The 12500-nt window shown below is 38.8% G+C and overlaps 1 protein-coding gene across 1 annotated transcript in view; it reads right to left on the bottom strand.

Annotated features, from left to right (window-relative positions):
- The window catches only part of LOC138012916 (uncharacterized), a 12762-nt gene extending 6792 nt beyond the window's left edge, over window positions 1–5970 (bottom strand). The window contains exons 1-6 of the mRNA XM_068859852.1: window positions 5871–5970; window positions 4580–4964; window positions 3459–3578; window positions 2914–2958; window positions 1353–1448; window positions 322–438 (exon numbers count right to left, since the gene is read on the bottom strand). Of these exons, the coding sequence (XP_068715953.1) occupies window positions 322–438; window positions 1353–1448; window positions 2914–2958; window positions 3459–3578; window positions 4580–4964; window positions 5871–5896 (789 nt within the window). The 5' untranslated portion in view covers window positions 5897–5970. The remainder of the gene's footprint in view (window positions 1–321; window positions 439–1352; window positions 1449–2913; window positions 2959–3458; window positions 3579–4579; window positions 4965–5870) is intronic.
- Window positions 5971–12500: the final 6530 nt, after the last annotated feature.

The raw sequence follows: 12500 nt of genomic DNA, 5'->3' as shown, positions 1-12500 counted from the left end.
ATTTTAATCATTTCTGTGTGGTCGTACACAAATTACTAATTGGTTATTTCGCTGGGGGAAGTTGGGCAATTAGAATAATACATGTAATAATAATAATAATAATAATAATAATAATAATAATAATAATAATAATAATAATAATAATAATAATAATAATAATAATAATAATAATAATCCAATACCTATTTATTATTTTACTAATTTATTATTATCCAATTATTACTAATTATTACTTATTAATTATTATCTAACTTCCAAACCACCCCCAGCATTATTTTCGCCGTTCCATATACACAATCAAGTACGTTCAATTTCTCGTACCTTGTTATCAACTTCACTCAACTTCTTGGCCTTTAACTCCTTGTCTTCTGTGGATAAGAATTCTGGAACGAGCAATACACTGGTATCTTTTGGTAAATTAAGCAATGAGACTTTACCCTGTTTTGAGAAACAAATAAGACTCGTTTAAGGTCCATCAAATTATTATTGATGCCAGCCCTCGAAGTAAAAACAAGCATGAGGCATAGGGAGCAGTATAATAAGACGTGTGATAGAGCAGTTTTCAATTGAGTGTCGAAAGTAATTAGCGAATTGCTTTGGTTTTTCATTACTTCACTCAGTGATGGGTTCAAAGTTCTCGCGCTACTTTTTCAACCAATCAGAAGTGAAACCAAAACCAATCGTGGCTCGCGCGTGCACATTTTCCCGCGCTGTGTCAGCTACGTGTAATTACTTCGAGTTTTGATTGGTTTACTGGGTTGTCTTCGGCCTTTTTGATTGGCCAAAGTAATTACTTTCAATTGGTTTTGGTTCTATGACTCTTGATTGAAACTCGCTCTATAAGTTTGACATGCAAAATGTACCAATGGAAATCGTGAATGTTAACACCAGTGAAATGAGTACATGTATTAATTATTTTATCAATAATGGCTTAGGCTCGGCTTTTGGCCGAGCCAGTTGGGTCCTGGTAACTAATGACGTCAAAGAAGTCAGGAATGTAATTCCATTGTGAATCGTCAGAATATCCACAGCATCCGAAAGGTAACTGTCGCCCGACATTTCTATAAAGACTTAGGTCTCGGTAAAGGAAATGACGTGTCCGCCAAAAAATGAAATTGCCGTGCCACTATTTTTTGTATAGAGTCAAACTGTATATCATATTAAAGCTAATAGATTGAATTATTTGAATGAAGTTTTATTTTTTTCGTATTTACATAGTTATTAATAACGCCTTTTAGTTTTGAAGCCTCAAACTCAGAATGACTGAGTGTAACTCTTCATGGTTTGACTTGCCCGCTTCACAATTGGTCAGAGCCATTCAGTGCAAACAATGTCACAAAGGGCAATCTTACCATCTGCTGTAATGTTTGCTCAAAAGTCAGCACAGCATCGGATTTAAACACAGCACCAACAGACATCCCAATGGTTTCATGCAAGGTATACTTTTGCTTTATGGAATGAATATAAATATATAAATAGAATAAATAAACAAACAAATAAATGATGCAGGAGACAACTAACAACTAAGTGTTCCTCTTTAAAGAGAAGGTATCTTACATATTAATTTTAAACTTTGTACCATGCAGTTTTGTACATAAAATGAGCATGGACTTTTAAAATTCCCAGAACATAATTATGATAATTTAAGTCATAGAGGGCCTGAAAGATGGAAATCTTACACCTTTTTCAAAAAGCGAGCGAAATATGTAGTCATTAAAAACTTAGTTCTTAATTCTAGCAAATTCCATACTTTAAAGATCAATCTTCTCCCACATGACTCTGTAGGGCCTGAGCATTGCAAAAAGATGACTTTTTTGCTCCCAAAAGTTAAATAAATAAATCATTCAATCATTATTATTAATTACAAAGAGTTTGAATCCTGGAATGAGATATTTGGAATGATGGAATTTGATCACCTGGGGAAGTGTACTGAAAAGGATTAATCTTGCTGGTGACCCATGTTGGCAATCTGATTACTTATGCTCAGGCTGTAGTTGAATGATCCATAAAAAAAATTAAGGTTGTTGTGAAGACCAAACTCACCCAGAAGATAATTTCCATTGCGGTAAACGTTATAAAAGTATGGTTCAGATTAGTGACCAGATATTAATTCACTGAGAATCACCTGGTTAGTCTTGATTCATAGAATAAAAACAAATTCTTCTTATTAGGAAGAAGTTGTTTCAACATCAAGGAAATAATTATTTATATACATGTGTATGTATAGTTGTGATAATTTGAACTGGAGCATTGCACCAGCATCTCAGAGGTCATGGGTTCAAATCTCGTTGAAGCTGCCTGAATTTTTGCAGGTGTCTATAAAAAAGCCGCAATTGCTTAAATTGCGCAGTGAACCCTTTGACACCCAACCCGGCCTAAACCGGCCAGACGATTTTACTCGTCGCCACTTAAGGTGCAGAAAAAAAAGTTAAGAGTGAGGATCATGCACTTCTATCTTTGTCTATAACCTGGGCCCGGTTCCTCAAAAGCCGATTAACGCTAATCCCAGATTAAAAGCTAACCAAGCATTTTATTTCTCTACTGCCAAATGCTGTTCAACGCAGATTTTTGGCAGTACTTTACATGAGAAGACGTCAATTTTGAAAAACAAAAATAAGCAAAAGAAACTTTCAACAAAAAGTCGAAAACGTGAAACAAAAGTTTACGCTAATCCTGGATTAAGTTAATCGGCTTTCGAGGAACCGGGCCCTGCAAATCAAATAATACATTTCTTTCAGTTTCATTTACGTTCTCATGTCAGCCATATGTGAAAATTTTTGAGGTACTTATATAAATGGCAATGGAGTAGATTCTTAACTGAACAGGTTTATGAATACCTGTATTTGAAGTGAACAACTCTTAAACTGTATTAGATGAGTAATTAACACAAAGAAAAAGAAATACAGTACTTACTGGATATTTTCCAATGCTTGCTTTGTATTTACCTTCCACTTCTGACTATCACAAGACAATAATAATAATAATAATAATAATATAATTATTATAGATGTGTTTTCCATTGTTTACTGCAGATAGTTATAACAATTATTACTATTGTGGTGCAATGTTCATAAAGGCCACGGGACTTTATAAACGGTAGGTCTCATTTCACAACTATAATTCATAAACTAATAAAAGCTGTGGGATGTTAAAGATCCCACACACTAGGTATTTGAAATAAGCATGGCATGAAATTTCCAGTGTTGTGGTCTGCTCTGTAATGAGGGCATCTTTCACTTCCCTCGGCAATAATATTGTAAACTGTGTAACAAGTAGTCTGGCCAAAGTCCCTCCAATAGATTATTACAAATTAGTACTGAGAAGCCTGGGAGGGAGAGGTGACTAATACATGTATGCCACTTCACTTCACTGGTTCTGACAAGAGAACAAAGATAGATGGAAGTACTAGTTTCCTTGAAAATATAAATACAGATTAAAACTAGTGGACATCAGTTTACCTTAAAAGAGTCCCAAACATCAGGGTGAATAAAATTGAAGAGATAATGGTTGACTTTCGCATGATTGTAAACAAACTTCTGGAATTCTTCTTGTTCTGATAACACCATTGTTTTAATTTCCTGCGACAATAAGATTAACAGATGTATTTGATTCTGCAAGCAATAAGATACATGTCCATTTTGATACATTTTTAAAACATTGTCCCGAAAGACAATGTACAGGCCATAAACAAGTAAGAATTGTGGTAAGTAGGAGTTGCCCTCAAGGGGGGTCTGGGGGCAATTGCTCCCACATACATTTTTGAAGTAGGCTAGTTTCGCTTTCTTACGGTAAGACCGGATCTAGCATGAAATAGAGGCAAAAGGAAGGGGAAATAATTTGCATGTGAAAAAACTCCCCCGCATTAGCCTTTCATGCTCGATCCAAACCAACGAATACAAAACTGGCCTATTGTAGACCCTCGGAGACACATTTTCCAGCATTCTGAGATGCAAAACTGGATATTGAAGATACCAAACAAACTGAAATCATTCATTAGTTATCAATGACCCCAGAGGAAAAATTCAGCAAATTGTTGGCTACCGATCGATAAAACCTGATATTGACAAAATTACTTACTACACCTGGATAACTTTACACAATAAATAACACCTGAAAATAACCTTTTTTCTTTTGCTTTTGGCTCTGCAAGCTGCTGCCACACCTGAGCCAAGCTGTCTAAACAGCCATTTTTAACCTCGTGTTTGAATACAGGATATGTTGTGTTACACAGAGTATGCTCGGTTAGAAACCCCTGCCTACATTTACCTGTAATCTGAGCTCGTTTACTTAGATGTTTACTTAACAAACAGAGCGAATAACGTCAACGTATGCACAAGACTTTGGCGCTGAAATCAGATTTTGTGGTTTGTAAATGTTGATTTTCTGTTCTGTTTGTTTGACGTTTTGTTTGTCTGGTTTGTGGCAAGAAATGAATCTTAGAACTCAATGGATTCTTTTTGGATGTACTGCAGAGGTTGTTAACCCCTTGTCTTCTACATGTAGCAGTGGGTAATGAAGGGCGACTTTTTCATGGAATAACAATAATTTTAACAGTGCTTGTGCTACATGTAAGTCTTACCTGGACACTTTTCAACTTCTGCAAATCCGCATTTGCTAAGTCTCTAGACTTGATCATCTCATATGTCTCCAAGAGTAACTTCTGACTTTCTTGGCTGATTTTTGACACAAATGGGAAATCCATTTCAGGAACACAACTAGCTGATCCTGGACTGTATGATCTCCATTTTTCTTCATTCCTATTGGTACATCCACCAGTATTGTTTACATTTCGTCTGTCCTTACTTGGATCATTTCCTTCGTTATCAAGGTTACCGCGGCTTTGACTGTCTCCATCTTTGTCCAATGTACATGAAGGTGGAACGTCAAGATGCTTCTCAAGAAACTCCACAAACGAAGGCAAACATGAATATTTCTGGTAACTTTCTTCACTTAAGAATTCACACCTTGGAAGAAATCAAAAGAAAAGATGAGCAAAAGGGGAAACTTCTTTGAGATTTATTGGTTGCTCAGTTGATTGCACATTGGATTATAGAAATTTGGAGGTCACTGCCTTACCAACACTCTAGGTATGAAAATAACTGAGGAGAAAGCTCTGCTCTTGAAATTTGATCCGCAAATGTTTAGACTTTCAAGCCCTCTTGGACAAGGACTACAAACAGGAGGGATGTTAAAAAACCCACACACAATTTGCAAAGAGTGGGACAAGGTGTTGCCTTCTAGGTGCTTTTCACATTACATCATACACGTGGCCGCCATGTTGGCAGACGAAAACAAAAGATCTCTCATTAGCTTCTTTTGCTCGTCCACCAGCAATTGTACATTACACAATTATCACTTACCTTGGTCTTCTGAGGGCTAAATTACAGAATTCAGAACCACATCTGATGGCTCTACGGACGAGCTGGCTCGTTTGCCACCTACTGCTGAGCCAAACGACCCAACAGACAACACACGCAAACACACACCAATATTTATATGACTCAATCTTTCATCCACTGCCGAATTAAGCGCGTCAGTACTTCCACTGGTCTCGAATGTGACCCTGGGTTCTGTAATTGCTCCCTCAAGAGATTGGTTAAAAGTCATCAGTTCTCTCCAGCAAAAAATGACCGGCCTAGCGGTGATGTCTCAAAAATGCTTATGGTGTGTAAATAGAACTGCTCTGAAACAGCTGCAAGTTAGGGAACTTTGATGAGAATTGGAACATGTCTACAGATGTAGATAGAACTGATAATCAGTCTTAATGCCGTAGACGGTATCTATATATTTCGCCTTGTTTCTGTATGATAAAAGTTTAAAACGTTTCAGTTGGAGTCATATGATACCATTTTTCCTTCTGCAATGCTCACCTGTCACTAGCCATTCTGCAAGTCATTATTTTTCAATCTGGAGAGGCGAACGAGTCGCGTTTTGTCATTGTGACCGCCATATCAGTTGTAGCGTGAACGCGAAGGATTGGTAAAGAACACTAGAACTTAGTCTCAATTCTTGCTGTTTGTTTCTCTCAGTCACCTGGGGCCCGTTTCTCGAAAGTCCCGAAACTTTACGGGCCATTTTCGGGTGTCACGATTCCCTTTGTAACTCAAGAACGGAGAGCATTTAATTCGTCAAACTTCACAGTTTTTTCTCTTTTTGTTACCTTGAAAACATGTTAAAAGATCTGCTTTCCAAAACAAGCGGTTGGCAATTTCACAGATGTTTTCGGGATGTTTTCGGGACGTTCGAGAAACGGGCCCCTGGCCCCAGTTGTTTAAAAGGTGGATAGCGCTATCCACCGGATAAATTGGTTGCGCTATGACTTACCCACTCAATAGCGCCCTGGACAGTAGTCTCCAGGGCGCTTTTCAGTCCTGGTAGTCTCCTTTGCAGTCGCAGTCACGCAACGCTCCTCGTGGGGACGAAGAGCGTTCAAAAGTTATGTCAGTGAAATGCACTGTAAATAAAAGTCACAATTGGACCTTCCTTCTGCATGAATTTTTTTCTTTACCTTCTTCTTTGCGTGAATTTTTTTTCTTGGCATTTTCCCTTGCATGAATTTTTTTTTTGGTTTTTTCCCCATCCCCCCCATCACTTTTCTAATCGTCCGTCCCTAGCTAACTTGTCACCGCTCCCGTCACTAAACCACCGGGTCACCGCTTGCTTCGACAAAATTTTTTAACACAACAATTGTAGCTACTGCTGCAGATAATTTTTCTCAGTCTAGGCTCCAGACCTCTAATAATTACTAGTACGTTATATATATTTTAGTTTTCAAAAAATTGTAAGGGTCACTTTTGAAAATGTATGTTGACTAGCATACGAAACGTAAAGTTCTATATAAAAAATACAATGGAATACAATGGAATACAATATTTATCACCGCTGTTTGTGTTATTTTCTATTCCTATAAGCTGAAGTTCCGTGTTGAAATCCTGTCCAGGGACTACTTTTTTTTTTTTCTTTCTATCTGCTACCACAAGTCCTGGGGCTTTATAATTCTGGTGGCAGTATGATCATCATATATTCAACGCTGGGTGATATTATATGTTTATCGTAATTCCACTCTCGAGAACATGTTGAAAGGACGGAGACTACCTGGACGGGCCTGTTAGTGCTTCTTGGACAAATGAAATAAGAATTTAGGCCCCATCAACACGTCTCTGGATATTTTTGAATCTGCAACTTTTTCTTTCGGGATTCAAAAGTATTCCCATCCACATATAGCGTATTCAAATCGAATTTTCCCGTCTACACGTATCCGAAACGTATCCGGATTCACTTTGGTACTCAGGACTCCTCAAGTGTATAACAACGTTGATACGCATTATCAAGTGCGCTATGCTGTGGCAGATATGAACCACTATAAATCGGTTTCCCACGGTGCAAATAAGATAATACTCCAGAGTCAATAAAATTCGTAATTTTAAACGCAAATGCCTGTTCAAGTTACAAGTAATTTTATCGACCATTTGCTATACCAGGGGCACCCAACGATAATATAGTTCAAAACCAACATAGCATTGTTAAACGTATTTTAGTATTTAAACGGTAGTTATAGGCATATTTTTATCCCCTAAAAATTTTTCATCTGTGATCCGAAAATTATAGCGATCAAAACTTACCTTTTCAAAAATTTCAGCCAGAAAAAAGGCTCCCGAAAATTCTAGGTGACCTTTGTAGGGTAAGAATCCGTTAAAAATGGGCAATTATACCTAGGAGAGGCAGGCAAGCAAGAAATTTTACAACAAATGTTCCGAAAATTCTAGATCTCAAATCGTCTTCTGAACAGATATTTTCCGAAAATTGACGTTGGGTGCCCCTGCAATACTTCCGCATTTTTGCCTGGGCAACCCAAAATTTGTGCGGGTAGATGTATGATAAAACAAACTTGCCGGGCTGACGACTTGACAAAAAAATAGGTCCGCAATGCGTACTTGTGTGAGATTTCAGTCAAATATACGTGATTAGCATTACAGTAAATGTAACACATTTTGTCATGTTATAGTGATAAATGTCACGTAAAGATTCCGTAGAATCCCCAAGCTGCAGACGTGAAAACGGTTAGGGAAGAAACAGTTTCGAGGAAATTTCGGATGCTTACCATTTTTCAGAATAAACCGGTTGGGATGACCAGTGAATAATGGTAACAGTTTTTCCTAAATCAGCAAACCAGCCCAACGAGATCGCACTTACCTTTTGCAATAGTTTTCGGCTGATGAGAGACTGGAAACTGAAAAATTTAGCAAAGGGTAAGGAAATTTCTACAGCTCTGTACGATGGGAAATACCATTTACTGTGGTTTGTGTATTTGCCAGTCAGCAGACAAAGCTGGACGTGGCCCCAAGGTATCACAGGGGAAGGAGGGGGCGGTGATTGACAGAGTTAAGAGTCACTGAAGTTAACATTTTGCAGGTTATGGTTTGTAACGAATTACAATTGGGTGCGTTCGACAAAGAGGTAAATGCCGTCTACTATTATTCATCAGCGGAAATATTGGAATCAGTCGCTAGTAGCAGGGGATAATTTGTTTACGATAAAGCTGGATAAATCAGCAGGGAAGTGCAATTGTCAGCTAAGAGCATTCGTGCTTCCAGCCTGAAATGAAGTAAATGTGGAAATTCTTAACTTGCGGATTTACAGAAACTGGCACCGTCACGCAACGTGTCAACAAATCGTAGTTAAAAGAGGGAACCTCAAATTGTTAATCATGAATCTAAAGGATAAATTATACTGGACATTGTCATTATGTTATATCTGTCCGATATAAGTTTGAAGGCACGACTCCTTCACTTCACTTCACTTTGATGATAAGTGCAACCTACAAATTTGTATATATATGCACAGCGCATGAGAATTACATTTCCTTGACTAGGACTTCGAAAGCCGCGATATCTAAATTAGAATTTACTGCAAAAGAAGGTAATCTATTCCACAGCCTAATTGCTCTAGGCAAGAAACTAAATTTGAAAATATTGGTTCTAGCAAAAGGAACGTTAAAGTGTTTATTATGCATATGGCGGGAATGTCTTGAGGGTTGGGATAGATTCTTTGTTGGAATGTTCGCCAGTTGGTTAAGTCCTTGGTTGAAAAGACATAAGGTGGCTGCATCTCTGCGGTCTCATAGGGGTTTCCAGCCCAGTTTCATTAGGTGACGTGTAATTGTTCCCTCTTCATAATTAAAATAATCTGATGTAACAAACCGCACAGCCCGACGCTGGACTTTCTCGAGTTCCTGGATTAGGTTTTGAGTTGGAGGGTCCCAGATGGCGCTGGCGTACTCCAGGATGGGTCGTACAAGGCCTACATAAGCTGCCTCCTTAGTATTTTGATCGCAGAAATACAGGTTTTTCCTCAGCAAGCCCAAGATTTGATTGGCCTTACGGGTGACGTCAGCGACGTGCTTATTCCAGCGAAGGTTGTGAGTGATGGTTATGCCTAAATACTTTACTTCCTTTACAGAATCAAGGGCCGCACCCTTGAGGTGGTACAGGTGCGGGATGTTGTTACGTGTCTTTGTGGAGACCCGCATGGTTTTACTTTTCGACGGGGAAAAGTCCATCAACCAGGTATCAGTCCACACAGCCAGCCGATCGATGTCTTGCTGCAAGATCTCGCTGTCTACTATGGAGCTCACTTTCCTGTAGCAGATGCAATCATCGGCGAAGAGACGAATCTCTGTACCTGGGCTTACAACCTCCACGATATCATTAATGAACAGATTGAAGAGAATGGGCCCTAGGACTGTTCCCTGGGGTACACCAGATGTAACACATGACCATTCAGAAACAGATCCATTGACGACCACTCGCTGACCACAGACCACAGAGGAAGGAGTCTATATAGTTGGTACAACTTGCTTAATACAAACGTCAGAAAGGAAGACGACTTCTCCTTATCTTGCAAACTAATCGCACCGAGAAAACAAGTCGAAATTCGCCAAATTGACAACAGCCGAGAAGAGTAATGGCCGCCAGCTGCAGCTGGTTACACATAAACACCCATTCTCACTCCCAGGGTCCTCTCTCTTCCTGATAGAGACCACGTGACCAAACTTGGCTCTCGTACACAATCGAAGCCAGCTATATTGTCGGTGCTGACAAAGTGTGGGAAAATCCCACACAAAAATGAATATGGATCCCTGCCTTGAGTATTTGTTGATATATATCCTTGATATGTTGTTGTGATCCATCCATTACATGTTAATTTTTTTCTGTGATTTGAATTTTCTATGTGGGTGTTAAATTTCGCGAGGATTTTTATTCGCGGCTCTTTAATTACGCGATTTATAAACAATCGCGAAAATCGCGAAAATCGCGAAATTAAAGGCCCACGAAATTAAGTACCAATAAGGTATTTGACTTTGCAGGAGAGGCATGTCCAGATTTTCGATTAATTGCGCCTGATGAACTCGGTTAAAATGAATAACACCTTTCGTCAATTACGGGGTGAACAGCAAGCCTGCGAACGCAGACGGTTTTCCGACGGTCGTAAGTAGCAACTACCGCCGGAAATACGTCTGCGTTCGCAACACTTGCAAAACCTATCAAAGAAGTACTACACAATGAGCTTGACGTTTCAGGAATGACTACAGTGTAGCTAAAAACTCATTGTTTTCATATAAGCCAGCAAACCTTCCCTTTTCTTTCTTTTTAATTTTGTTACTAGCGAAAGACAATACCTCATAAAAAAAATATGTATTCTGTTAGTCTCGTGCGAAATCACATGCATTGCAATGCGCTCAGTTGCAGCTGATTTCATGTATTCAAAATGGGTTTTAATTTACTTAATTAGTATTACGCACGTACATTTTTGTGACGAGGCTTTTTCAGGCTCACCGATGTTACGTGATTGATTGATTGATTGATTCACGAGTAAGTCATCCATCGCTGACCGCATCTGTCTTCTCAGACAGGAAGCAGACTATTTTTTCATTGAAAATTTGGTTTTATCAAACGTGTTGATAAAGGTCGAATTACCACCGTGAGTGACTTGGAAAGCTGACGTTTCGAGCGATAGCCCTTCGTCATTCGCTCTGACGAAAGGGCAAACGGACCCCGGGGGGGGGGGGGGGAAACTCCCATATGGAACAGACGGGGATGCTCGTCGGAAATCTTGAATTTAACCCCTAAAGGTGACCATCTCAGTGGGCGTGGCTCAAGCTTTTTGGGACCCCTAAAGGAGACTAATCTGGGCGTGGTTTAAGGAAATTTTGACCCCTAAAAGAGACCGCTTCAAACACACACAAATACGACATGCAATGAGTTTTAATGATATAAAGACATAATCATCGAATGCTTTTATCTAAAAGTAGTTTTAAAATGCAAATTTTGACTTCTGTTTCTCTTCGCGTAATTCTGTGTTTCTTCGCGGAACCCTAAACGAGACCTTGGCGGCATAAAATATTGGCGCTTTGCCCGGAACACCGCATCACTACTAAGAAGAATACCAGTCGAGGACAGAACTCCAAACCTAGGCCTATTATAGCTAAATTCAGCTTCTTTCAAGACAAGGAGTATGTTTGGTCTTTTGTTAAAAACTTGAAAAACACCAACATTTCAATTGCGAATGATTTCCCCCGGGAAATTGATGAAATACAGAAAACGTTATATCCCATCTTGAAAAAGGCCAAACAGAGAAAGCAAACAGCCTATTTTAAAGTTGATAAGCTAATTATAAACGGGCAAATCTACAGAGGTGAAGAAACAACCAATCTCCCATACTATGGTCTCATTATGGACACAAGAAACAGCGGAAACCAAAGCCAAAGCGGTCACAGCGCGACAGCACATCTATAGTTTAATTTAGTTTAAGGTTTATGTGTGTAATAAGTGTTAAACTACTTAACCCTTCTTGTTTAATTAGAAATGTGAATGCTCCGGAAACTTCTTACTTCATACGTTACTGTATGTTTTTTTTTTTTGTAGATTAATAATTTGTTTTAGGCGAATATTATCGGTTTATGTGCATTATACTTTCTTGCACTCTGCTATACCATCGTTTTCATTTTCGTTTTATATGACTTCTTCTATAATATCACTCCCCCGATTCAGCTACAATGACCGATCATTCCCTTAATCTACTATCTCTCAATGCGAGGGGACTAAGCAATTTCAGAAAAAGGCGAACAATTTTCACGTGGTGTCGGAAACGAAACTCGGATATAATATTCCTGCAAGAAACTCATTCGACATTGTCAACACACTTAAAATGGAAAAACGAATGGGGTGCAGAACTTATTTGCTCCCATGGGAGCTCAAACTCTCGAGGTGTTGCAATCTTGATCAAAAAAGGTCTTGACTGCGTTATTCACTCTCAGATTGTAGATACATCGGGGAGGTATATCGTTCTTAAAGCCGCTATCAAAGATAAAATGTATGTTCTTGTAAACATTTATGCACCAAACAAAGACGAAGACATCATTAAATTCCTCAAAAATGTGTTAACTAAGCTGCAGACCGAAAATTTAGATTCAGAGGAAAATATTGTGATTGGAGGTGATT

The sequence above is a fragment of the Montipora foliosa genome, chromosome 8 (genome assembly GCF_036669935.1).
Source record: "Montipora foliosa isolate CH-2021 chromosome 8, ASM3666993v2, whole genome shotgun sequence".
Classification (NCBI taxonomy): Eukaryota; Metazoa; Cnidaria; class Anthozoa; order Scleractinia; family Acroporidae; genus Montipora; species Montipora foliosa.
This window is presented reverse-complemented; position numbering and strand designations above follow the sequence as displayed.